General features: G+C 46.9%; 2 protein-coding genes across 2 annotated transcripts; one reads left to right on the top strand and one right to left on the bottom strand.

Moving 5' to 3' along the window:
- mfn1a (mitofusin 1a) lies at window positions 1-13,980 on the bottom strand. Its single transcript, XM_071492462.1, has 18 exons — window positions 13,852-13,980; window positions 13,580-13,699; window positions 10,582-10,717; window positions 8,309-8,471; window positions 8,001-8,125; window positions 7,493-7,601; window positions 7,273-7,380; window positions 6,713-6,875; window positions 5,838-5,902; window positions 5,624-5,745; window positions 5,416-5,542; window positions 4,850-4,954; window positions 3,667-3,769; window positions 3,355-3,575; window positions 3,166-3,267; window positions 2,532-2,728; window positions 2,313-2,447; window positions 1-1,210 (listed from the first exon to the last, which is right to left on the bottom strand). The coding sequence occupies exons 2-18, from the start codon at window positions 13,692-13,694 to the stop codon at window positions 1,150-1,152; spliced, it is 2,157 nt and encodes a 718-aa protein (XP_071348563.1). The 5' UTR covers window positions 13,695-13,699; window positions 13,852-13,980; the 3' UTR covers window positions 1-1,149.
- A 2,377-nt stretch (window positions 13,981-16,357) lies between these two features.
- On the top strand, window positions 16,358-23,654 carry LOC139629513 (erythroferrone). The gene is made up of 8 exons (XM_071492172.1): window positions 16,358-17,127; window positions 18,215-18,331; window positions 18,818-18,932; window positions 20,436-20,563; window positions 20,928-21,039; window positions 21,614-21,695; window positions 22,021-22,099; window positions 22,319-23,654. The coding sequence occupies exons 1-8, from the start codon at window positions 16,924-16,926 to the stop codon at window positions 22,415-22,417; spliced, it is 936 nt and encodes a 311-aa protein (XP_071348273.1). The 5' UTR covers window positions 16,358-16,923; the 3' UTR covers window positions 22,418-23,654.
- The last annotated feature ends 4,100 nt before the right edge of the window (window positions 23,655-27,754 follow it).

Below are 27,754 nucleotides of genomic sequence, written 5' to 3'. Positions count from 1 at the left end.
TACTTGTACTTGAGTCTTTCCATTTTACTGCACTCTTTACTACCACTACTTCATTTAAGCATTTTCAGTTACTTTTTACTTTTGATGCAACTTTACAGGGACCAGAGACAGTGTCCTCAGACTGTCAAAGGTCAAAGGTCAACTTCACTGTGACATCATGCTGTTCTACAAAAACACCTCTGGTCATTATTCAACACTGTGACTCAGGAAGGAGAAACTGTGACCATGCTTCTGTAACGTGATTGGTTGGTGGAGAAAAACAACCATGAGGAGCTGATTCTAGTTTTATTTGACTTTGAGATCAAAAATTCACAAAGATACAATCCTCAAGATTAATCCAGTGGATCCAATACACACTGTAGTTGTGTGACATGTGGACTCAGTGTGTAGTTGTGCGTCATATGGACTCAGTGTGTAGTTGTGCGTCATATGGACTCAGTGTGTAGTTGTGTGTCATATGGACTCAGCGTGTAGTTGTGTGTCCTCATCATATCTCAGTCTAAACCTGGATCCAGATCAGTGAACCTGTTGTCTCTTCTTAATCATGAATCCTGTGACGACCCCTCAGATCTATGCGGTGACCCTGTGGAGGGGCCCGACCCCTAGGTTGGGAACCAGTGGACTAAACTAAATGTATGTGACGTAGTTAAAGCGGCTCCAACAGTAAAAAACTGTTTGTTCCAGCCTGTGAGTTTGTTGTGTGTAGGTAGTAACAGGAGCTGTGTTGTTGATGCATCGTAAAGAAAAGTCAGAGAACAGACAGAGTCCAACCCTTCAGGTGCTTTTATCTGACGATGTGATGACATCACTACAGGTGTCGCTGCTACAACTAAACACCAGGTTCGTATTGATCCAAACCTCTGATCATCCTTCACTGTTCAATAATCTGTACTAGTGGCCACCTCTTCAGTGTTCAGTCAGAGGACAGGTGATGGCCACTGTGGAGGCAGAGTCAGTGAAGATCAGCTGACAGGAAACAACGTCCTGCAGCTGCACTGGTTTTATCCTGGTCTCTGACAGTTGAAGCAGGAAACAACCTGCTGACGTGATGAAGGACGACTGAACCTGCAGGTCCAGCTGCTGGTTATCACCTGAGGTCTGGTGATGACGGACTCTACCAGCAGGGGGCGCTGCTCGTCAACAGACCAGTTACTGCAGGTTCTGAACAGAGAAGGCCTCCAGCTGAGTCTCCAGCTCTGTGGCTCTGTTCCTGTAAAACACAAACACAGCTTCATCCACAGTCTGTGCTCGTCAGACGGCCACCTACTGATGATGTCACAGTGTCAGGTATCCTCCACCTGGTGACGCACGTTCACTGCTGCAGTTATTTCATTTATGAAACTTGTGTCTACTGTACTGTAAGCCTAATGCAGTGTACTGAGCCATCAATCAATCAATCAATCAATCAATCAATCAATCAATCAGTCAGTCAATCAAATACTTTGTATCTGTCATCAGTATAATTCCAGTCCTCTTATAAAACCTGACACATTATAGATTAAACTGAACAAGTTTGTAAAAGTTAAAATCAGCTTCACATGTTAATGTAACAACAACATCAACAACATCAACAACATCATCAACAACATCATCAACAACATCATCAACAACATCAACATCATCAACAACAACAACATCATCAACATCATCAACAACATCATCAACAACATCATCAACAACATCAACATCATCAACAACAACATCATCATCAACATCATCAACAACATCATCAACAACATCATCAACACCAACAATAAAATCAAACAGCCGCCCACTTGTACTTTTGAAAGTTAAGTGTACTGACTGATAACAGCTGTGCTACAGGTTCCACGTCTGTGAATGAAATGAAGCTGTGTGTTCTGTCAGTGTTGATGTGGCTGCTGCTCTGAACCTGCAGGTTCGTGTCAGGACGAAGGCAGCTGTGTGTTCATGCTGCGCACAGCTGGAGCGGATGATCTGATGTGAGGAGTGATGATGAGGAAGCTGGAGCCTTCCTCACATTAATGAAACAAACAGAAATATCAGATCTCCATCTCGTTCTCCATCACGTTCTCCATCGTCTGAGCTCTGGCTGGATCTGTTAATGTCCTCGTCTTCTTCTGTGGTGGTTTACTGGCAGTGATTGGAGAACCAGCTCCACCAGGTGTTTATGTCCATCAACCAGTCGAGGACGAGACCAGACTCCACTTAGCCTTCATTAACAAGCTACATTCATGTGGCCCATATGTAATTCATTTAAATTAGCAGTGGTGGAGCTGCTGTATGCTGTTAGCCTAGCTTAGCACAATCTCTGGAAACAGGGGGGCTCTGACCTGAAGGCCTTGGACCTCCTCTGGATGTTCTCCAGTCTCTGGATCCTGAAGCTCAGCTGTCGGATGTTTCCCTCCAGCTCGGCTTCGCTCAGATCGACTCTCTGACTCAGACGGCTGAACGTCGACGACAGCTCCCTGCAGCACAAGCACAGATTCAACTCTTGACAGAACCTCAGGTGTTGTAGTGACTCCAAGTGTCAGGTGGGGGCGGGATCTTACTTGTACACCTGCTGGCTGCAGGCGGAGCCGGTGGCGGGGATGACGGCTCGGAGGCGGCGGGCGGTGTGCTCCACAAACTGCTGCTTCAGAGCTCGCTCCCTGCTGGCGTCAGTCCAGGTGAGTTTCTCATACAGGTATATTAGGCCGTACAGAGACACAGAGACAGCGATGAGACGCCAGCCCACTGAACGCCACACCTGCAGCAACAACACACACCTGAGAAACACACCTGAGACGCTCCGTTCTGTGTCTCCAACATTCAAACATTACAGACCCACCTGAGCTGTGACACGAACACAGAGAGTTCATGCTTTTATCACACAGCTCTTACTTCATTAGCACTGTTGTCTTCACCCGTCTCGTTGCGGCCTGATGGTGTTCATGTTGTATTTACAGTCTGTGATCATCTGTCACGGTTTAACTCAGCTCTGCCGCCTGTGTTTTCACCATTTTACATAATTCTCCATTAACTAGTTAATTAACTGTTAATATTTTCTCATACTAGAACTAAGCGTCAGTTAAAGGCAGTAAGACTGAGGACGTCTGTGTTTTCTATCACAGTAACTGAACCAACAATCAATCAATCAACAGAATAATCAATAATGAAAGTATCCATCAGCTCTGCAGGACGTACCACTCCACCAATCACCAGCACTGTCATGGATGCTCGGGAGGTGACAGAGACCAGGCCTGTTGCTATGGAAACCACCATCTCATCCTTAAAGGTGGAGCCTTCCTGCAGAGACAGAGAAAACAGGAAGTGTCAACTCTTTAAAAGAAGCTGGTTTAAAAACAGTGACACAAATCTAACCAGTCACCTGACCTGCAGCCGCGGGTCAGAGCCGCTCAGTGCTCGCTTGGCGTTGGCGGCTCCGATGAAGCGAGTGACGAGGGCGGTCCAGCCCAGAGAAAACTGGAACTCGATGTTCTCCTGAAAATCCACACAGAGGGCGGCGAGGCCGAGGTCATAGGTCAACTGGAAGGAGGTGGAGGGAGCAGAGAGCTGCTCCTGGACGGACAGAGACAGCAGAGGACGGACGCTGTCTGAGGACGGAGAAAAACAACCACGGATCAGATCGTCTGGAAGCAGAGAGCAGATGTTTCTGAGGAGGAGGAAGGCAGACGCTGCTGTTACCGATCATGTGTCTCTGGGCGTCTGTGATGTCTCTGAGGATGCTGACGGAGCAGCGATGAGCTAAACCGGCGACCATCCTCTCCTCCACGTGCTGCAGCAGCTTCTGAAGAGAAACAGCAGCAGCTCAGTCAGAGAGAAGCTCATCATCTGAGTTCTGTGAGATTTTATACTGGACACTTATCATCGTATGATATACAGAGAGCTGCACACACACTCACACACTGACACACACACACACACACTCACACTCACACTCACACTCACACACACACTCACACACTGACACACACATACACACACACACACTCACACTCACACTCACACTCACACACACTCACACTCACACACACTAACAGGCTTTAATCTGAATGTTTCCTCAGAGGAACTAACAGCACATTAATCTGCTTTAGTGTGTGTGTGTGTGTGTGAGTGTGTGTGAGTGTGTGTGTGTGTGAGTGTGTGTGTGTGTGTGTGTGTGTGTGTGTGAGTGTGTGTGTGTGTATGTGTGTGTGTGTGTGTGTGAGTGTGTGTGTGTGTGTGTGTGTGTGTGTGTGTGTGTGTGTGTGTGAGTGTGTGTGAGTGTGTGTGTGTGTGAGTGTGTGTGTGTGTGTGTGTGTGTGTGTGAGTGTGTGTGTGTGTATGTGTGTGTGTGTGTGTGTGTGAGTGTGTGTGTGTGTGTGTGTGAGTGTGTGTGTGTGTGAGTGTGTGTGTGTGTGTGAGTGTGAGTGTGAGTGTGAGTGTGTGTGTGTGTGTGTGTGTGTGTGTGAGTGTGAGTGTGAGTGTGTGTGTGTGTGTGTGTGTGTGTGTGTGTGTGTGAGTGTGAGTGTGTGTGTGTGTGTGTGTGTGTGTGTTGTAAGGTTCAGGTGTGTCAGGTGAAGTGAGGTACACAGTACAGGAGGTTATCTCTGACAGAAACAGGTTTAAAGGAACAGTCCAACATTTAGAGTCAGATGTTCAAGTGGACATCAGAGTTAAGCAGAGTTAAGCTAGGCTAACAGTTTCCCCCTGCTTCCAGTCTTTGTGCTAAGCTAGGCTAACAGTGTCCCCCTGCTTCCAGTCTTTGTGCTAAGCTAGGCTAACAGTTCTCTGTTTCCGGGAACACTAAACATGGGTAGATTTTATGGCACGGGGTGTAAACGTCAGAAGCTGAGTGCCGGTGTCAGTCCAAGGCTGCAGAACTCACAGTTTTGTAGAGCTGCAGAGTTTCTTGCGTCGGGTTGAAGTCGGCTCTGAACTCCTCCACAACAACAGGAAGAGAACGGATCTGATCTGACAGAGCTGAGGCCACCTGACGACAAAACATCAAGCTGCTGTTACACCTCGGTTCACTGCAACAGAGTGTGAAAGATTCTGATGGGTTACCCTGAGAAAATTAATGGAGTCAGCTCAGTCAGAGAGTGTAAACCTCTGGGCTGTAAACATGGGTCAGTTAATATCTTATTTAAAACACAGCAGGAAGAATCTTCTCTTCTGTTTCCTGTACCTGGATTCACTGCACCTTCACTTCAGGAAAATAAACGTCAGCAGAAATGAATTTTTTCTTTTGGGCAGGACTAAAGAGTCTAAAGACATTTTGTATCATCATCATGTTTAAAGGTCCATAAAGTCTAAATGTGTGTTTTGATTATAAAGCAGGTCTAGGTTCCGTATTAACACTGTGACTTTCAGCTCTGTGTTTGGTCTCCTCCTGAGGGAATCATCGACACTGCGACTCCGTCTCATCTGCTGTGTGAAGCTTCGTGTCTTCACCTTGGCAGCGACATCATCAGTCAGAGTCTTGATCCTCTCTTTGACGTTGTCGGTCAGACGGTTAATCTGTCCTCGGACAAAGTCCAGCCGGTCCCTCTGTTCCTCCCGCTCCTCCAGGCAGCAGATCCTGTCAGAGGTCAAAGGTCAACGTGAGACACAGACACACGAGAACATTATTCAACAAAGTCAGACACTTTGATTCCCTCACTTCCTGTCAGCGGAGGCGATGTTGATGGCGTCCATCACGGCCTTGATGGCCTCAGTGATCTGCCAGGCTCTCACTGTGTGCTGCTCAAACTTGGTCTTCACAGCTGACTGGGAGATGAACTCCTGCGGGGTCAGAGGTCACTCAGGGTCACGGCTCAGCCCAAACATCAGCCTCATTACAAACACCACACAGGTGAAGCTCATCAAACCTGTACCTCAAACGTCCTCTCAAACCTCTGGAACTCTCTGAGTCTGTCGTGGAAACCTTCCAGAGCGCCACCTGCAGGAACACACAGGACGTTCAGCCTCAGTGCAGACAGTCAGCTGACTGAAGCCCCCTGAACCACCTGCTCAGGTGAACTGTGACTGTGCTCAGCTGAGTCTGACAGTGATGCCTGCTGGGACTACTTCACTGAGGTGTCGGATCCATCGACAGCAGCTGTTTGACAGGAAGTGATGAGTGAACATGCTGATGGAATTTCCGTTAAAAGCCTCACAGTCAGTGTGTAGGTGTGTGTCTCTGCTGCTGCAAACATCTGTCACATCAGACTGATGAGTGACGAACTGTCTCAGCTCATGATGTAATTAAAATGATGATATATTCACATCTTACCTTATATCTTATATGTTTAGATTTTCATGTCTGTGTCGCGTTCAGCATAAACACAGAGACTATGGTGGAAGGCGTCAGGTTGATGTGATGTCACTGGTATGATGTCACTATGACATCATCAGGTCTGTTTTTGCTGGGAGCTGCGTCTCGTGTGTAAACTAAATGAGAGGCTGAATCTCAAGGTCTTAGACGAGTCCGACCTGAGTACAGAGACCCGGTGGAGCTGGTTTTGAGGGGCCCTCGACTGGGCCCTCCCCCAAAAACAAACAGGAAACCCTGTCCTACGCAGCAGGGGACTGGGATCAGGCTTTAGTCTTTTTGGTTCTGGTTCTGGTTCTGAGCTATATTTCTGTGTTGTGTGTGTGTCTGTTCTCCTGATCAGTCCTGTCACTTTAACAGCTGATCTGAGGCTTCAACAGCTGCTGCTGTCTCATCAAACGAAAGGAGACTCCTCCTGCTGTCCCTCGTCTGTCTCACCTGTCTCACCTGTCTCAGGCATGCCCTGTGCTCGCTGCATCCTGGAGCTCAGGACCTCTTTGGCTGAGATGAAGAAGATCCTCCCCGGAGCCTCGTCCAGACCGACCACCCTGAGCTCCTCAGCCAGGAAACTCACACAGCGGTCCAGGTGCTGCTTCCTCACCTGGACAGCAGGGGGAGGAGACTCCACACGTTTACACTGATCTCACCTACTCTTACTTCACATTTCACCACTGATGTGCAGCTCTCTGTAACTCTGCTCAGAAAAGTGCTGTGTAAAGACACCTGTCGGCCAATCAAAGGGCAGGATTTTCTGTCACTATGGTAACAACAATGAACAGGTAACTTCCTCTTACAGTGACTGAAGATTAAAAGTTTAGCTTCTCTTTAAGAAAATAAAAACATTGATATGTTAATACAATCAGCACTTCCTGCTCCTGTTTCACAATAAAAGCTTTATAAAAAGAGTGAGAGCTGATTGAGGCTTTTATTATGAAGTAGCTGCAGGACAGTTGAGGTTAGTGAGGTTTTAACACACACACACACACACACACACACACCTCCTCAATGTACTCGGGCTCAGTCACTGAAGCGTCCCATCTGTTGTGGAGGATGAAGATGTTTGGTTTAGAAATTCTCTCACTTACTTTGTGGAAGAAAAGTTTCTCCTGAAAACAGAACAAATATCAAAAATAATAATAATAATCAATAATAATCAATAATCACCCTTTGTCCTATACATAACATTATAGTCAACAGATAATGAAGTTGTGGTCTCACCGTGTTCATCAGCGTCGACTCTGCGTTTCCCACCAGGACAAAGACGTCGGCGTCCAGACAGAACCTGTCGATCCAGCTGTCCAACTCCAGAGTCACGTCGGTCCCAGGGCTGGGTCAAAGGTCAGAAACCACACCAGTGTCACTGTGGTGTTTATGGCTGAGGTGGTGACTTTCTGCTTGTATTGACAGTTATAACTCTGTGTGTTGCCTGGTGACTCCACCTTGAGACAGACTACACGTGACACCTCTCAGGTGTTTGTGATCCAAAGCTTAGATGACGAGTGTGTGGATGTTCTGTTCTTTGTGTTTTAAACGCTGTGCTCAGAGGTCTGGACTGAACCAGGACCTGGGTTTGGTGAACCTGCCTGGTTGTACAGGCCTCAGGTTTGGACTTGATTTGGATTTATTGATGAGAAACTCAAACACCTGAGAGCAGAGTGAGCTGCAGCTCAGTGACGAACCTGAAGGTCATTGATGGTCTGCAGTGATGTGAACAGGTGAGCGTTACCTGTCCATGAGCACCAGGTCGTCTCTCAGCAGAGCACAGCGGCTTTTGGGCCAAAACACTTTAACCAGGCTGCCAGAGTCCAGAGTGGGATCCATGTGGAGAGCATGAGCCAGCTGGTTCACGGTCTGAGGAGGAGGAGGAGGAGGAGGAGGAGGAGGAGGACGGCCGAGTTATCACTGAGTCATCAACAGAAGAGACAGAATTATGAAGTGAAAGGAGCAGTCAGACATTTTATCAGATCACTTCAGTCTGACTGGACAGTCCTTAAATGTTGGACTGTTCCTTTAAGGTGTCTGTGTGTGGCGTACAGTGACGCTCCTCCTCTCATTGGACGCCTCGGTGGTGAGGTAAGCCTCATCTCCGTCGGTTCCCTCCACCCTCAGGAAGCAGTTGGTGGTGTGTCCGATGCCGCTGGGCAGCACGCGGTCTCTCAGCATGGCGTTGATCACGGTGCTTTTCCCGTTGCTGGTCCTGAAGCAGCAGAGAGACCAGGTGAGACGTGGATCTACTGTTCACCTGGAGCTGCTCTCTGCAGGTAACATCTGTGTCATTACACTGTCACACGATTTTACCTTGGCTCTTCTCACTGACTGATGGGCTCCATCATTTTCTGCCCAGGGTCAAACAGTTTAGTTAATTTCAGACTGACATCAGTGTTGTCTGTCACCAGTCTGATGACAGGCACGTCTATCAGACTGTCAATCAAATCTGACCAAACCACACCCACACAGTCCTGATGAAGCAGATTCAAGTTTTTTAATGACAGTCAAGTAAAAAAAAATAAAGAATTTAACTTTTGACTGCTGCTTATTTAGTCTTGAATATTTGCTGGACGAATGATGAAGACTTTAAAGCAGGTTTTGAAACAGGTCACCTCTGATGAGGCTGATTAAAGAAAACATGATGTCAGATCCAGACTCTCACTGACTTCATCAGGCTTCACTGCTGAGGACTCGTGATCTACAGAGATGATTGGAAATAACAAATCTAATTTAACTAAATAAACAGAAAAAAGAAAAATAACCTTCTAACTGAAAGTTTATATTTTCTGCAGCAATAAATGAGATTATCAATATTTTAGACCTTTCACAGGGAAGCTCACTTTCTGATGAGTTATTACATCATCCAGCTTATTGCATCATCTGACAGTTATTACATCATCACCTACTAGAGAAACTCGGTGTGAGCTCATAGATGGTGGCCACATTTCTCAGTGTGTGTCACTGTGACGGTGAGAGAATCAGACTGAGGCAGAAGCTGCAGCAGTTTGTGAATCACAGATAAGTTTATCTGGGTCGACAGTTTGTTCACCTCTGATGTTCTCAGCTTCAGCTTCTCTATCTGAGCACCGATCAGAGCTGACAGCTCAGAGACCGGCCACAGCTGCCACTGAGCGCGCTCAGGTCACGGCCTCCACATTCAGTGTCCGTGACCTGAAGAGCACTTTACAGTTTATACAGACCGGTCCAGAGCATTGAGCAGGTTTGTTTTCTTATTTCCGTCTTCTATTCTAGAGATGTAGTGATTACTTGATAAACTGATTAGTTGATTAGCTGTTTTGATAATCAATGAACCGTTTCCAGTTAAGAAGTTGAACCATTCTCAGGTTTCAGAGATATATGACAATAAACCGAACATCTTTGGGCTTTCAACTGATGGTTGAAGAAAACAGCAAATTAAAGATGCTTCCTTGTGCTCTGCAGAAGTTATAATTGATTGATACACTCAATCATGTGTTTGTGATTAGAAAGCAGGTCTAGGTTCTATATTAATACTGTGAAAGTATCAAAGCCTCAGTCCACAGAGAAATGCACACAGCCTGTATTCAGAAACTGAGCCTTAAAACCAGCCGTCAGGACTTCTGGAACTTTGTGATGTCACAACAAAGCAGTCACTGCTCTCAGCCACGCCCCAAGCCCCGCCCACCTGGACCCACCATCCAACCTTGCAGGATTTGGTTTCTCTGAGTGTTTACTTGAAATCTGCTATATATTTTTTGGTCACTCAGAAAACAGTCAGCCAATCAGAAGAGAGGATTAGATCCTCTCTTCTGATTGGCTGACTGACCTGTTGTTACTAGAGCTCTAGAGAGAACCTGAGAGAGGAGATGTAAAACTACACTGAGATGGTTTTTGGTTCTTAAACCACAAATATATCTTCTGATGGAGATCAACACTTCAGATAAAACACTGGAGAAGATAAAACATGGAGCTTTAAAAATCTGACTTTCCATGAAACAACACTGAGCACATGACTCAGTGTTGTGACTGACAGTTACAGCCGTGCTGATACCCTGGGCTGAACAATAACTCAGTATCATCATCCATCTACTGTTACTGGAATCATATTATAGTGATACATGTGTTTATCATTTTACCAAATTCTGTGAAAAGAATTTAATGATAAACTTTCACAATCAGTTAAATCTTAAAGTTCTTCTGTCTCGTACTTTCAGGACATGTTTCACTGCATGAAGCATCATTATTTTATTTTATGTACATTAGTGAATTACTGACATCAGGAGTATGACACAAATATGACTGTTGATGTATTTACAGCGTGCTGTGTCATTTTAACCTACCTGCCAAAGAAAGCCACCTTCATGTGTCTCCTGAGCAGAACTTCTCTGATGGTCAACAGTTTGGTGGCACAGCTCTGCATCTCCAGACTCTGCTCCTCCACAGCCACCTGACCCAGGTCATCACCCCGCCACGCCTCTGATGTCACAAGAAACAACAACAGGTAAGTTCAGTTCATATTTTCTACAACAAACAGTAAAATATGAATGTGTATGTATTTTAATGTGATATGGTTGTGATTCATGAGTTTTTGTTTTTTAATATCCCCACTCACATTATTATTGCTGTTTTCTTCAATACACCTTAACTTCTGTTTACTATTGAACTTATTGAATACATCTAGATGCTAACGCTTTCAGCCACTGTCTTCTGACTGAAGCTTTCGGCCAGGAGAACATGTCATTAGGTGGCGCCCAACTTTCCTCTGACACCTCAACCCTGAACCACAACGACCTCCAGGTGGTGGGCCAGTCACTGCCCATCTTCTTCTGGCTTCCAGCTCAGCTCCTCTCATAAGGAGGCTCTTTCCCCTGCCTCCCCCACTTCCTCTCCCTTCCTGCTATTTCCACAGCTGTGAACATCTGCTGGGAAACCCCTGCAGCCAACCTTCACTGTCCTATCACCCTTTCTCCCTGCATTGTTGATCAAGGTCCTGGTACTTGGTAGTTGTCCTCAACGAGGCCTCTTCACATCCATCTTCACAGTCTCCCCCTCAGACCATATGACTATGTCAGGCCTCAGGGATGTGTGGACGACCTGAGGAACAAATGCTAGGTCCACCCTCATCTCTCATGATTGCGCCAACTGCAGGAGGCTCTTAGTCTTCTTGGGGGATAGTGACTCCTCCTCGTGTGGGTCTGTTGCTTATTCCATCTCTCCTGGTCCAAGATGTCAGCCAGTGCTCTGAGGACCTTGTTGTGACACCCCCATATCTCCCCTGACTAAGTCCAGTCTTGCATCAGTGTGCCTCTCTCTCCACACAGCTTGCACAGTGGGTTGTCCCTCATTCCCCATCTGTGCAGATTTTTTGGAGTTGCACATTGATCAGAGCAGGAAAGACCTGTGGAAGGGCTCCGGTCTCCAAAGCTCATGAGATCCTCAGCTATGGCAGGTCCTAGTGGGTGATCCAAGTTCCACAGCCCTTGACCGTTGCTCTTCTTCCTGCAGGTGTTAGACCTCAGCTTGGATTGTGTCTCTCCTTTGCCCCATTGCTGGAAGCTGGTGGGTCCATATCCATGCACATGTTAAAGGTGATGTCCTTCAACTTCAGTATGCTTTCTGCCTGTGCCACTGATGTCTCAGCTGCTTCCAAACATTGCAGTGATGCCTGCACCTCTGACCTTTTCATCGCTGGAGTCTCTGTACATCATCTGAACCTGGACTAACCACCTTGAACCCTTCAACTACTGACAATAGTAGTAGCTCTAACTTTTCACTGGGCCTGATATGTTGCTCTTACATTTTACTGGGTTCTCCTCAATTATGATATAACCCAGATCAGCTGATTGAAGGCAACCATGTGTTTCAAACACCCAGATAACCCTGGGATGTCACCCCTCCATGCTGATGTATCAACATACTTAATCTTCATCATGTGGGTAGTCATCTTTTTGGCCAAGACAGAGAAGAAGATCTTTGCTTTGATGCTCTGTGTTGGAATGGGTTGGAACTTGCTTATGTCAGAGGAGTTCATTTCCCTAGGTACCAAACAGCCATCTGCTCTCCTCCGGGACGATAAGATGATGACTTTCGTCCATACCTTCCGCAAAAATTGGCATAGCCTGCAGAGTAGCCTCAGACATCTCTTGTGTATTTTATGAGGTAAACCACATGATCCTGGTTCTGTATGTGTCTTGGACTTCTCTCCATGTTGGCTCAATGGTGCTTTGCTGTTCCTTAGGAGGTTCAGTTCTGCAGATCTTCAAATGTGCACCTAAAGCCTGGTGACTCCTCCACAAGTTCCTTAGGTCTGATCCGTCTCCCGGGTTTTGTTTCACCGAACAGAGTTTTGGCAACACTGTATGGATCCTTTATTAACTGAGCTTGCTTGGCCCCCCTTCTACTTCTACTCTGAGACCTTTCTGCCCTTCTCAGTCTGCACAGTTGCCCTCAAGTCCTCAAGTCACATCTTTTTATTCAGCACTTGCTCTGATTAACTGCTTATTGAGTCTTTCCCTTGTCAGATGCAAGATCTCTCTCCTCCTGTTTGGCCATTTTCCTGATGTTCATCTGGTCTTCCTCGCCACTGTGCCAAAGCGTCCTCTGGTCATACTAAAGATGATCATTATCGATCTTCCTCTCGACTGTTCCCGCTAATCTGGACTCTAAAAGTTTAGCAAGGTCTTGGCCTAGTTGTTTCCAACTGGAGTTGTCATTTGCTGGGGGCCATTTCACTCTCTCTCACAGGTGGGCACCTGGGGTAGCATGAGGCAAGTCCCTGACTCCACTCTGCATCGCATCTGTTTCTCTCCTCTTCCACATTCGGTATGGATTGATGTGTCTTCAGTCCCTTTGCAAACCTTGACATCTATCACTTCTTCTGTGGCAGGATTACCCCCTGTTTCATATTTGAAAATAAAATGCTGCCTGTCTCCCTAACCTCTGTGAATAACGTAATATCAAGTAAAACTAGTTATAGCCAATAAGTGGATTGGATAAGTTTATTAATGAGCAGTAGACTGACCCTGAGCTGACCCTGAAGTCTGTCCCTTATTTCGTCACATAGAAGATGGCAACCCTACCGTTGTGTCTCTCACCCTCCCCACCTCCCTCTGAGGAGACTCTGGAGGTATTGCCCAATATTTATATAAATCATTCAATAATATATTATACATCATACATTACACATACATACAGTATATGTATATAAAAAACTTAAAATGAATTACTTCATCAGCACAATGCCAGCATCCATTAGATAACCATCTACACACACGTGAGCTACTAGTATGTACAGTGTGTGTGTGTGTGTGTGTGTGTGTGTGTGTGTGTGTTTCTGACCATCAACAAAGGCAGAACCATCTTTCACAAAGTCCAGCAGCTGATCAAAGATGGAGGTGATCGAACGCTTTGCTACAACAAAACGCCGCAGAGGAGACGGATCCTCAGCATCCATGACTCCTACACACAGACACACACATTAACACACAGATACACACAGGTTTATGTTAGCAGATATTAACACAAAAGCAAACTGTTGGTCAGTTGAACACTCAGTCACTGCTCACACACACACAAACACACACACACACACAGTGTTGGTGTGTATTTACCGTATTCAGTGTGTCTCCCAGGTTCAGAGGTCGGTCGTGTTTTCTGGGTTCATCCCCATCAAGTTGCCGTCAGCTCCCATCATCCCTCTGTTCAACACATCGACCACATCAGAGACACAACGACCGAACTGATCCTCAGCATGCAAAGCTCAGCTTACACTGTGTGTGTGTGTGTGTGTGTGTGTGTGTGTGTGTGTGTGTGTGTGTGTGTGTGCGTGCGCAGACAGATCCTCTTAGCAGGACTTAGAGCTGCTTCACCTGTCACACCTGCAGCTTCAAAAACATGAGGGTAGGGTGTGTGTGTGTATGTTATTGAAGGTTTATTTAGTCTTTGTCTTCCGTCAGTAAAATTATCTTTACTATAATTTTTATTTCTACACTACACTGTTCTTTCACACATACGTCACGACGCTAACTAATAAATAAAGGACTAGGACCAGAGGGGAGCAGAATTAAAACCAGGTCTGTCATTGTATTGGTGCAAATTTGCATATTTTAAAGCCTTTTGTTTCACCTGAGTCTTTTTAAATGTTGCTGTTTTAGATCAACCGCAGGGGGCACCACTGAGAAACTAAATCTCATCTGTTTAAAAAATGTCATGAAATAAGAAGAAAGGATGTAGAGGAGTTTGATTGATTGATTGATTGATTATTAATACAGATGTCACTTATATTTCCATGGTAAAACATAAAAACAAAGAGATTAGAGGCTTTTTTAAACACCCTCTGCAGGACACTGAGCTGATTAACCAGCTGTATTAACCTCCTGCTGCGGACTGATGTCTCTAAATAAAGATTCTTAATTCATGCATTTCTGCTGCTGAACATTCAGTGTGGAGTTGTGGACATTTTTTGACATTGTGTTAACTCTGCTGTCAAAGTTTGTTTAGACTCTGAGGTCTTTACTTTTAGTGGAGAGTGGAGTCAGGCCGAAGCTCCTCAGAGAAGAGATGGACAATATTCATACAACACTGTCAGACAGAGAGGACATGTGGTTTTAACACTAAATCTGAAGATGTTTCAGTGGAAATTAACATTATACACAACTGTGTGTGTGTGTGTGAGAGAGAGGGATGTCTGTGTGTGTGTGTGTGTGTGTCTGTGAGGGGGGGTGTGTACGTCTCTATCAGCTTCAGTCAGATTCAGAGGAAACGGTCGCTGCCGTTTCATCACAGACGCCAACAACCAAACTAACTTTCATCATCCTGTCAGACTGAAGACCACACCCACCTTATCTGACAGGGAGGGGTGTGTGTGTGTGTGTGTGTGTGTGTTGTATTACCTCTGTCATCATAAGGACAGAAATACAAACACTGTTCCACCGTGTATTTAAATACTGTTAGAATAATTAATATACTACTCTTAGTATTACTCCTGGAATCTACTACTATTACTTCCTGTAGTACTACTTCTAGTTCGACTGTGTCAACTACTAGTATGAACACTGTTGCTATTATTGCACTAATATTCATTGTACTTCATTAGTGCTTTTGTTACTGTAAATACCACAGTTTCCGCTTGTAGTACTGCTAATATTTCCAGTTCTACTACAGTACTTTATCGCCAGCTATTACCAACACTGCTGAAGACGAACTGATAATAACAGACTCATACTCACAGCACCAGACATTCGTCACGAGTTTAAATAAAATGTTTGACTTCATTAATGTGAAAATCTACACAACAAGATGTTTCACGACTCTTTCAGCTTCTCTGCTGCAGACCGAGCCCCTGTGATTTACCTGTGATTTACCTGTGATTTACCTGTGAAGTGACAGAGCGACAGACGCCAGCCTGACGACTTCATGTCCCACAGAGGGGGGACACACCAACAGGATGTGGTTAAACGTGTTTTAGGTCTGGACTTAGAGACAGAAACAAACAACGAACCTGAGTTAAAACCTGTTAAAGAAATGACATAAAGAGAGCTGAGCTCCACACTTTGCACACACTCAGCTCTGAGTCCAGCTGCAGAGTGAAGACGTATTTCCTCACACGTCTTCTTCTTCTTCTTCATCTCACCTGTTGAATCAAGGAAAAGATGCAAAGAGTGGAGGTTAAAACAGCTGAGAGACGACAACGCCTCATAGCTGTAACTGAGATTATCTGAGATGTTTTCACACACAGGTGAAGGTACAAAGAGCACTGCAGAGGTGCTGCAGGATGAAATTACAGGAGGTGTGACAGGTATCAGAACACGTGATGCTGTTTTAATGTCTCGTGTATAACCTCATACTGTTCATCAGCTTCCATGTGTATTAGACCAGTTTTACTCCACATACGGACACAGTGCACACAGTAAACATGTAGTATACTGCAGATATGTGGTCATGTATCTGATCTTTGTTGCAGAATCTGAGAGGAGAAAGGAGGAGGAGGAGGAGGAGGAGGGAAAGAAGAAGAAAAACAAAGTCTGGAGGCAAAGAAAGACGAACGATGAGAGAAGAGATAAAACAAGGAGAGAGACAGACAGACGCTGGGGAGACATTAAGGAAAAGACTGCAGACAGACGGAGTGACAGCTTCAGATCCAGAGACAGATAGAGAGAAGAGAGAAAGAGAGGGAGGAGGAGGAGCTGAGGAAGAGGAGGAGGAGTCAGGGAGGCACATAAAACAGACTCAGCAGAGAGGAGACGTCCAAACAGAGGAAGAGCAGAGGAGAAAAAGTCTGCGCTGAAAGACGAGAGAAGAAGAGCTGGAAAAAGAGAGGGAGAAAAAGGAGGAGGAGGCAGCACAAGACCCAGAGAGAGAAAACTCCCTCACACAGACTCACACTGTGTGTTTACGTCTGACAGTTTGTGTTCACAGCTGTGACTCAGCGACAGGAAAGTTCAGTCTGACCACAGAGAGAGAGGCTGCAGCAGCTGAAGAGGAGCGACGAAGAGCAGGCGTTTCATGTGGAGCGTGTCAAAGGTCATCACATGAACTTCACCAACATATCCACTGGACACAGGCTCAGCTGATGTAAGAGAAGCAGACCTACACAGGTGCATCATGGGAACGTCTTAGGTCCATAAAGACACAGACCTAAACGCCTTCGTCCTCTGGTTCCACCTCCATCACACCCACCCAGCATGCTGCCCAGGTTATCCCAGGGAAGGAGCTCTCCAGGTGGGGCAGGAGGGTTGCTGTTGCTCCCTGTGCTGCTGGGACTGATGATGATGATGATGATGATGATGACGACGGTGGTGGTGGAGGCAGCGAGCGTCGATGACATAGAGAGTGAAGAGAGTCAGGAGATGGTGGATGAGGACGAGGCTGTCAGCACTGAGATCCTGGTAAGAAAACAGCTTCAGCTGTTCACACCTGAACCCACAAATGTTCCTGCACTTCTCCACAGCTCAGACGGGGCGTGTCCCAGCTGCCCATCAATCATCAGTCATCAATGGTTTATTTCTACAGTGGGCCGTGGGGTGGGATGTATTGATCAGTTGTCCTCCTCCAGCTGCAACAATCAACTCATTAGTGAGTGAACAAAAATTAACATCTTCTAATAATTGATTAAAGGAGCTGTCTGTAGTTTCTGCTACAGCTACATAGCTAACGTTAGCATTAGGAGCTGTTCACTCACCAGTCCAGAGGAAACGTTGAGTTCAGCATCAAACTTCATCCTTTACTCACCAACATCTGTCTCCAGAGGTGGAGACAAACACCAGTGTGAACAACGCTAACTGTTCTTGTACTGAAGTTAGCATGCTAACAGCTAGCCTCACTGCAGCCTCCAGTCGTCCTGAAGATGTAGCTGCTCAGAGGACGTGTTACGGCCTCTGCTGTGATGCCTCTTGTCAGGGACCATCACCTCCACCAGTGGACAGAACACCGATCAGCTGATATTCTGATAGGTCACTAATAACTGAAGTTGAAGAGTCTCCTTCAGTAAACTGTGATTTTCATCTTGAACCAAACTATCCATCATTAAATATCAGGACACCGGTAATGACCACGAGTTACATTAAACACATTGAGCAGCACTGACATTAAACTACAGGGGTCACAGACCTCGGACATCAGAACTAACACACTCGGCCATGTTCATGACCGAACTTCTCCACTGGAGGTTTCATGATGAGATTCTGAGGTTCAATCTGACACGAGGACACGATGAGATCTTCACTGTTTCAGTCCTCCTCCATGTTTCACAGTGAGTTTGTAGTCAGTTAAACCCAGAGTTAGGTTAGTCACCCGTCAGTTATCTACAGCATCAGCGCTGTTGCTATGGTTACCTGCAGGTTACCTAAACCCTGAAGTTAAAGGGTTGTACGTGGTTTTGACAGAGACAGTGGATCAGGACCACAGACGTCACCGAGCAGAAAGAATCTGGATCACTTGGGTTAAACCGGTTTTGTTGTGATCTGTGTCTTCCAGGAGCCGGCGTCCTCTGATCTGTCCAGAGTGTCTCCTCTCAGCTCCTGGCTGATCTTTAGAAGAAACTCCAACAAGGGGGACAACAGAAGAACCAAAGGGTCCAGAAGAACCTCCAAGGTCAGAGACACCTCCACCTGAAAAAAAGAAATTTTCAAAAGTACACGGTGGAGTCACCAGTGGAAACAGACACAGCTCTAATCATCTGTTCATGAAGTCAGTGACTTCACATCCTGGAGACGCCACCTTGGCAGCTGTAGTCAGTGTTTGTGGCAACAGGACGGGGGGGTGTGTGTGTGTGTGTTTGTGTCTGTGTGTGTGTGTGTGTGTGTGTGTGTCTGTGTGTGTGTGTGTGTGTGTGTCTGTGTGTGGGTGTGTGTGTGTGTCTGTGTGAGACTGAGTCAGAATAAACCACAGTGTGTGTTCATGGTGATGAAGGAACATGTGTCTCACTGAAGTGGCTCAGAGGACTCAGGTCCACCAGAGGAGACAGTCAGAGCTGGTTTCAGTGTGAACATCATGATGATGATGATGATAGAACATCAGCAGAGTTTAATTCAGGCTGCAGAAAGTAACATCTCTATAAATGTTTCTGCATCTCTGCAGCATGGTCTTCCAGGCCCTCCAGGTCCTCCAGGACCCCAGGGTCCTCCAGGCCCCCCAGCCCCTCTCCTGCCCCAACAACAGGAGCTCATCCAGGAGCTGCAGCTCAAACTGAGGGGTGAGAGCTCACTGATAACCCTGACGTACTGAGACTGAGACCAGGTTCATTCTCTGACCACACTATGCTAACAGTTTCCCCCTGCTTCCAGTCGTTGTGCTAAGCTATGCTAACAGTTTCCCCCTGCTTCCAGTCGTTGTGCTAAGCTATGCTAACAATTTCTCCCTTGTTTCCAGTCGTTGTGCTAAGCTATGCTAACGGTTTCCCCCTGCCTCCAGTCATTGTGCTAAGCTATGCTAACAGTTTCCCCCTGCTTCCAGTCGTTGTGCTAAGCTATGCTAACAGTTTCCTCCTTGTTTACAGTCGTTGTGCTAAGCTATGCTAACAGTTTCCCCCTTGTTTCCAGTCTTTGTGCTAAGCTATGCTAACAGTTACCCCTGCTTCCAGTCTTTGTGCTAAGCTATGCTAACAGTTTCCCCCTTGTTTCCAGTCTTGCTAAGCTATCAGGACCTGGACCAGACAGCAGCCTGTCTGTGTTCACTTTATTTGTCCTGCTTCAATTTTTCACTTTCACTGTTTTCTGTATGTAGGTTATATAAATACAGCTCTGTGTGTGTGTGTGTGTGTGTGTGTGTGTGTGTGTGTGTGTGTGTGTGTGTGTGGAGGCAGGCTGTCTGAGTCCTTAATAGGGGTAATTTTGTGGAGCGTGGATGTGACTTGGCTGAGCTGCTGGATTCCTGACATACCTGCTGACTGATGGTGTGTCTTTGTTACTTTCTGCACATCTGTGTGTGTGTGTGTGTGTGTGTGTGTGTGTGTGTGTGTGTGTGTGTGAGTGAGTGAATTTGATTTGTTCGTTCATGCATGCTCCTTGTTTTCCTCTGTCAGGTTTCCTCCTGTGTGTGTTTTGGTATTTTGCAGTTGTGTGTGATTGTGTTCAGTTTTTATTCCTGCACAGACTAAACAGGATCAGACTGACTGATACTGCAACGACTCCGCTTGTGATAAGCCTCTGTCAGGTCCTGCGCTGGCCCATCGAGGCCCCACACGGTGCTGTAACACAGTGACTGCTGAGCGCAGAGAACCCAGAGCAGCACAGCAGTCAGTTAACGCTCCATCCTGCAGGTAGAGGAGAGGGAGTGACGTCAGGGCTCAGGTCAAGTCTCTAAAGGACCTCGTCCAGCTCACAGTGCTGTGGGCAGCCGGCAGGAGGCGCTCTGAGGAGCCCCTCATTCAGGACAGAGGAGGCTCATGAGGTCTGGTCTGTGTTGATCAAACTGAGTGAAGCTGTGAGTCTAGATGTGAAGAAGCTTCCTGTGGAGGTTTGTGCAGCTCAAGTCAGACGTCTGAAGTCTGACCACAGTCTGAGTCTCTGACAGCCCCCCCCCCACTTTCTGTAAATGTTTGTGCCTGTCTCTCTAAGTGTGTGTGTGTGTGTGTGTGTGTTGACGTCTCTGTGCTGAGCAGGCAGAAGGCCAACACACACACAGTCATTTTTCCTCATGAAATTATTTTTCAAATAATTGAAAGGGACCCTGCTGTGCCCCCCCCCCCCCCTCTCAGACATGGCAGGAGGAGTGTGTTTGCTGTGTGATCGTCCTCCTCGTGTCTCCACCTCCTTCCTCAGTCGCCTCCTGCAGCCTGTCACCATCCCACGTCGCAGCCTGCTGGAGCTGCAGTCATTCAGCAAGGTTTCTCACACACACACACACACACTCACACACACACACACACACACACACACACACACACACACACACACACACTCACACACACACACACACACTCACACACACACACACACACACACACACACACTTCTACTTCTAGGACACTCATTGACATAATGCATTCCCTAGCCCCTTACCCTAACCTTAACCATCACACCTGAGAGCCTAACCCTAACCCTGACCCTGACCTTAACCTAAACCTAATTCTAACCATAACTCTAAAACCAAGTCTTAACCCTCAACATGTGATTTGAAGGTGTCTCAGCTGTAAAAATGTGAACTTTTCCTTTAACTGCTTCTTGTGTTTGACCTTTGACCCCTGCAGCCGTCAGACTCTGAGCGAAGCCTCCAGAGGGGTCAGAGCTTCAACACCAGCACCGGCCGATACACAGCACCCGTCTCTGGGTTCTACCAGCTCACAGCCAGCCTCCTGATAGGTGAGAGCTGCTCACCCTGAGACAGGTGACCTACAGGAGCAAACCTGCTCAGAGGAACAACAAGTTATCTTTAATATTCACCGAGTGTCCACGACCTGAAAATATGACCCCAGCTGACTGTCTCCATGGAGGCATAAAAATATGTCAGTTTGATTCATATAGAGCAGGTCTAGACCAGAGTCCAGAGACTCAACAGTCTGAGCTGCACTTGTGACAGGGACAAGAAAAAACTTCCTTCAACAGAAGCAGATTCATGACTTTCAGTCTCATCACCACAACACCTGTCTCCAGGTGTTAGAGAGAGGTCACCGGTCTGATGCAACAACAAATCTTAAAGCAATCACAACGTCCAACAACCTGACAGGGCGACAACAGCTCAAAGTTCAACTTACACACACGTGTGTTCAGCAGGAAAACCTGAGTGTGTGTGCAGCTGCAGGGGCCCTCAACCTCTGTCAGCTGCTGTCGTTCATGTCAGCCTGGTTACACTCCTCCATACTCATGTAATAATCCATCTGTGTGTGTGTGTGTCTGTGTGTGTGTCTGTGTGTGTGTGTGTGTGCATGTGTGTCAGAGTCTGGTGACAGAGTTCAGGTCCGGCTCAGAGACAGTGTGAGGGCAGCGATCTGCATCGAGTCTCTCTGTCAGAGTAACCTGTGAGTAACTGCTCTGTGTTTATACGATGCAATGCTCATCAGCCCGTCAGCCTCTGTCCCTGCACAGGAACATCTGTAAACATCTGCACAGGAACATCTGTGAACATCTGCACAGGAACAGCTGCACTGTCATGTTTCTCTCATCCAGGGATTTCCTTTCATCCGTCACCTGTCTGTACATTTGTAGGAGGACACTGACGCATTGTGTGTTTGTGTCTCATGTCTCTGTGTTTTGTGTCTGTTTTGTGTGTTTGTGTCTCATGTCTCTGTGTTTTGTGTCTGTTTTGTGTGTTTGTGGCTCATGTCTCTGTGTTTTGTGTGTCAGCTCTGTAGAGTCGGTGATGGGTGTGGCAGCTGCTGGAGGAACGTTCAGCATCTTACTGACAGGAACGCTGTATCTACAGGTACGACACACAACTGTAGATCTCTAGCTCACTTCAGTACACACACAAAGAAACACGATAAGGTCGGGGAGACAGCGGTTCACTTCCTCTTCTACGGGTCAGTCACCAGCTCGAGAGACACAGTCAGACACAATCACAACATCACCTCCGTCTCTGAGTCAAAGTGAAATGTTGGCGTTGGTGATGTGAGTGTCGGTCCTTGTGTTTGTGTGTGTGCAGGCTGGAGAGTACGTCTCAGTGTTTGTGGACAACGCCACCGGCTCGGCCATCAGCGTGCTGCAGGACTCCCTGTTCTCCGGGATCCTGCTGGGAGTCTGAACGCTAACACCTCATGTCTGTCAGCCACAGCAGAGGAGTGACATCATCCACTCAAACCCCACCCCACTTAACAACCCCCCCGCCCACCACTCACACTCTCTCACACACACACACACACACACACACACACACTGACAAACAGCACAAGGACACTTCACCATGTGGACTGGAGGAGCCGGGGATCGAACCCCCGACCTTCTGCTGAGTGGACCCGCTCTACCTCCTGAGCCGCAACAAACCAAGACAAGAATCTTTACTAACTGGGTCAAAAAGAGTTTTCTGGTTTATAAAGACTCATCTGCTGCAAACGCCCTGGTTTCATTTTCCAGAGCGGAGCAGCAACGAGAAAGTCAACCAGTGAAGACGTCTAAAATTAAATCTCAGCTGCAGACATGTTTCGGGTATTTACACACTTTTTCCAGGACTCGCCCAAACAAAGACGCCTGTGTTGAAGGCCAAGTGTACCGTGGTCTGAAACCCTCCTTCATTTTTCTGCACAGAATTCACATCAAGTCTGGATCTTTGGGAGGCTGGGCAGTCTGCTGTGAAATCTGTGAGTCCACGCAGACACACACGACTCACTGACTAAACAACAACACACAACTGTCAGGGACAATGTCCCAGTGTTTACTGGACAGATCAGCTGCCATCTGTGGACTGAGACTGTCTGTCTCAGAGGCAGTGAACACAACACGGATGTTTGGGTTTACTGCTCCAGAAGTCCTCATGTTGGTAGAACAAGCAGGAGCTGCTCACGCTTCACGTGTTCTGAGCGTCTGCAGATCAGCGGAGACCATCTCCTACGAAACTGACTGGGTTGTATTTTATTTGTCCGGGGATTTTTCTCTCTCATGTCAAAGCAGCCAGTTTTCTTTTGGCATCGCCCAGTGGACATTAGAGGAAGTGCAGCGATGGAGGCGGCTCTTCTTCTGGTCTTTGTGAAACATGAAAATATCCCCAGTGGCCTTCCACTGTGTTAAATCTACACAGTTTCATGCAGTAGCTGGTTTTCAGTGGTCTGAAGGGACTCAGGTCGTCAGGAGCTGAGAGCTGAAGCTAACAGACGACTGTGGAGGTGAAACACTGACAATGATCATGTGACCATGTGAACCTGCTCCCACACAGATCTATTGACTGTATGATGTCTGTCCTCCTGTTACTTTAGTATGCATATTTATTCTCTGGATGTGATAAACAAGTTGTGAAGAATTCTGATAATAAAGCTTCTGCTCTCTGACTGATGTTCAGGTGAATCTAACTGCTGGAGAATAAACTGAAACAGCTGCTGGTCCACGAACAGCAGAGGCACACCTCTGTTTCTACAGCTGTTCAACAGGACGACGCACGGACACACACACACACACACACACACACACTCTATACCTCTCTTATAAACACACTTTCTCTTTTACACAACTGGTCTATCAAACACACACACACTCTTGAACACACAGTGTTTGGAGGTGATGAGATCATCACACTCATAAAGTGGCACCTTGTGTTTGGCTCTGAGCCATGAAAACACACACACACACACACACAGACTGAGTTACCGTATAAGGTGTGTCGACAGAATAATGAGGCCTCCATGACAGCCTGCTGACAGCAGGGCTTATTACACACACACACACACACACACACACACACACACACACACACACACACAGATCAGAATAAACCACGCACCTATAAGCAGAGATAACAAACACAAACACAGCAGTTACTCTGTTCAGGACATTATGTAAATATGATAAAATAAGGTTTTGTTAAAACACCAGAATGGACGTCACTGGACTGACACTGTCGTCCCAGAATGCAACTGGGGCTCAAACATCAGAAAAGCAGCATTTGTTTCCCTGCTGTCATTTATCACCAGTATTGATAGAACATGCACTGAACTACATGACACTGATAGAACTGCAAGTGTTAAAACCATATCAGCCCGCCTGATTATTTTGAACTGACAGTCTCACATTAAGCTCTAGCTAACGTCGAGATACAGAATCTCCCCCACCTGAGATGCTTGTTATACTTTTATCTATATTGAGAGTAAATGACATCAGGTGTCAGTTCACCTCACCTGGTTCAACAATAGAGCTCCTTTGTCTTTGTCTACAAAATGAAAGCACAAGAAAGTTTTTTTTTTCTTCAGTTCTTTAGTTCAAACATGAAAAGTTCTGACAGGAAGTTCCAAAGGTTCTGTGGCTTGCTTGACTGACCTCTGAAATAGTGTATATACTGTATGATATGTGATGTGAAGGGGGGGGAGACAGAGAGAGAGAGAGGGGGAGAGGGGGAGAGAGGGGGGAGACTTTGACTTTTAGAAAACACTTTATTACTAACACTGTGGTCCCCCCAGTCTGTCCGTCCACACGGTGGCTGCCCTGTTGAACAGGCCCTTTGTGTTGGTTGCCTTCACAGTGTTCCTGTATATAGGGCCACCGGGCTCCTCGGACCCAGGGCTAAGATGGAGATCAGGGAAGGTGTCCGTGGGGTCGGGCTCAGCTCCTCCTCTGCTGTGGCGTAGGAGGAGGCTCCTCTCCTTCACTGAGAGCTTCTGTCTCCAGAGCTCCAGGCTTCTCCTCACCAGCCGGACAGAGTGCACCCCCAGCACAGAGCTCACAGCCTGGGCATCAGTGAGCGCCGGCCCCGCCGCATCCACCAGCTGTTTTAGGATGACGGTCTTAGTCCGGCACAGCGCCCCCATCAGCCCAGGCATGGTGTTGCTGCAGACGTCTAGTCTGCCACCGCAGATCAGAGGTTCCCTCAACAGCCAGTGCAGAGAGTCAGACCCTTGAAAGTTTTTCCAATTAAAAAGAGCACAGGATTTAAAAACACCCTGATAAAACGGAGGCAACCCACTTAACTTAAAACATTTAAAGTCAGTTAAAAACAGAGCAGCATCCAGCCCCAGACTGTTCACACGCCTGAATACGCAGCTGGCCACATCCCTCCACACTAAGTCAGACGGCCCTGTCAGATACCTCTGAACAAACTGTATCCTAAAGGTGGCCACTCTACTGGCCAGGTGGACCAGGCCCTGGCCCCCCTCCTCTCTGGATAAAAACAGAACTGACTGTGGCACCCAATGAAAACGGTCCCAGAAAAAATTAACCATTTTAGCCTGGATCTGGGCCAACAGACCTGACGGCGGATCCAGACAGGCCAGTCGGTGCCACAGCAGAGAAGCTACAAGATTGTTTAAAACCAGCACTCTTCCTCTGTAAGACATTTGAGGGTGAAGCCATCGCCATCTTGACAGCTTACCTTCTACTTTTTCAGCCATGCCCTCCCAATTTTTCTTCACCATTTTTTCATTTCCCACATAGATACCGAGGTATTTGAGGCCGTCCTTCTTCCAGGTCAGGCTTTGAGGGAGAACCGGGAGGCCCTCACGCCACTCACTGACAGCAAGGGCCTCACTCTTCCCCCAGTTCACCCTTGCAGCTGACACAACAGAGAACCTGTCAGTAATGTGGGCTACTGTGTCGACATCACACTGATCTTTTATAAAAACAATGACATCGTCTGCATAAGCAGATAAAACCACATTACTATTAAAACCAGGTAAAAACAGGCCTTGAACACTCGAGCATATTTTGTTGAGGAGGGGTTCCAGGGAGAGCGCATAGAGCATCCCAGACAGAGCGCAGCCCTGCCGGACGCCTCTATGCGCTCTAAAAGGAGCACACAAGCTGTCGTTGATCTTAAGCACACTCTCAATGTCACTGTACAGCACCTGGATCTTGGCTATGAGACCAGCGCTGAAACCAAACCTCTCCATGGTCTTCCAGAGGAATTGGTGTTCAGCGTGGTCAAAAGCCTTTTCTTGATCTAATGAGATCATTCCAATATTTATCCCCAATGAACTGGAGACCTCCAAAACATCCCGAATAAGGTAGACATTGTCTACCATGGACCTGCTGGGTACACAGTACGTCTGGTCCCGATGGATGACCTCCTCCATGGCTCCTCTCAATCGGACGGCCAAGGCCTTGGAGAGGATCTTATAGTCCGTACATAGGAGAGACACAGGGCGCCAGTTTTTTATGTCCTGCAGGTTGCCTTTTTTTGGCAGGAGGGTGATGACGGCTCTGCGGCAGGACAGAGGCAGTGACCCGGTGGCGAGGCTCTCGTTGAACACTTCCAGGATGTCCTGTGACAGGATTTCCCAGAAGGCCTTATAAAACTCCACGCTGAGGCCGTCGATGCCCGGGGCCTTCCGGCCCTGCATGGTCTGGAGGGCAGCGTGTAGCTCCTGTACCGTCAGGGGGCGCTCCAGCTGGTCGTTGGTCCTTTCAGAGACCTGTGGCAGCTCAGCACAGAAGTCATTAAACAGTTCTTCATTTTCCTTGTAGTCACTTTTATATAGTGAGGTGTAGAACTCCACGGCTCTCCCCCTGATCTGGCCTGGTTCAGACAGTTCTTGTCTTGTGTCTGACAGCAGAGAGTGGATCAGCTTCCTCTGGCCCTGCTTCTTCTCCAAGCCAAAGAAGAAGCCAGAAGGAGCATCCATCTTGGTGATGTCCTGGATTCGGGACCGGACCAGCACACCCTGTACTTTAGTGTCCAGCAGGTCAGCTAAAGCCATCTTTTTGGTCTTGAGGATTTCAATACATCCTCGATTTCCCGTGGACTCATTCAGATGTTCCAGTTCCACAATTTCAGTCTCCAGATCTCTGATAGATCTGGTGATGTGACGAGTGACATTGAGTGTGTGCTGCTGACATAACATTTTACTTATTTTATATATTACTTACTAAAGTCCCACCACTGCCTTAAGCAGGTAAACTCACTCTTCCTCTGTCTAAAACCAGTCCATAAATAACCAAGAGCTTCTCTAAAACTTTGGTCAACTGCTAAAACTGAATTAAAATGCCAGTAGGCACTTTTAGGTAAAATATTTCTAATAAAAACACGACATAAAACCAAAGCGTGATCTGTAAAACCCACTGGCAGAATCTTACATGTTTTAAAAACATTAAGATGGTGTTTAAAACAATAAAAACGGTCAAGACGAGCTAAAGACATCCTGTCCTCTCTAACGTGGGACCATGTGTACTGTCTGCAGCTTGTGTGCAACCTTCTCCATATGTCCACCAGGCCATGGGAGGAGACCAGCTGCTTCAGAGCCTGCTGAGAGGCCGGATGAGGCTCTGCATGGTTTCGATCTAAAATCTCATCTTCAGTACAGTTAAAGTCCCCACCTAAAAACAAATAATCTGTTGAGCCACAATCTTTTAATTTGTCGTTAATATCCCTAAAAAAGAGCTTCCTCTCTGCACCGTTATTGGGAGCGTACACATTGATAAAAACAACAGTAAAATGATCAAACCC

The sequence above is a fragment of the Trachinotus anak genome, unplaced genomic scaffold, assembly GCF_046630095.1.
Source record: "Trachinotus anak isolate AG129_WGS33_773 ecotype Australia unplaced genomic scaffold, CSIRO_AGI_Tana_v1 ptg000012l, whole genome shotgun sequence".
Classification (NCBI taxonomy): domain Eukaryota; kingdom Metazoa; phylum Chordata; class Actinopteri; order Carangiformes; family Carangidae; genus Trachinotus; species Trachinotus anak.
This window is presented reverse-complemented; position numbering and strand designations above follow the sequence as displayed.

What these genes read in the sequence shown, in the direction of transcription:
- mfn1a (XM_071492462.1), bottom strand. Translation starts at nt 13,694, where the DNA reads ATGGATGCTGAGGATCCGTCTCCTCTGCGGCGTTTTGTTGTAGCAAAG. An exon ending in ATCGCCTCCGCTGACAGGAA is followed by an intron (nt 5,543 to 5,623) that starts GTGAGGGAATCA and finishes GACCTCTGACAG; the next exon opens with GATCTGCTGCCTGGAGGAGC. An exon ending in CGCCCAGAGACACATGATCG is followed by an intron (nt 3,576 to 3,666) that starts GTAACAGCAGCG and finishes CTCCGTCCTCAG; the next exon opens with ACAGCGTCCGTCCTCTGCTG.
- LOC139629513 (XM_071492172.1), top strand. Translation starts at nt 16,924, where the DNA reads ATGCTGCCCAGGTTATCCCAGGGAAGGAGCTCTCCAGGTGGGGCAGGA. An exon ending in GCTGCAGCTCAAACTGAGGG is followed by an intron (nt 18,933 to 20,435) that starts GTGAGAGCTCAC and finishes CCCCCCTCTCAG; the next exon opens with ACATGGCAGGAGGAGTGTGT. An exon ending in TCTCTCTGTCAGAGTAACCT is followed by an intron (nt 21,696 to 22,020) that starts GTGAGTAACTGC and finishes TTTGTGTGTCAG; the next exon opens with CTCTGTAGAGTCGGTGATGG.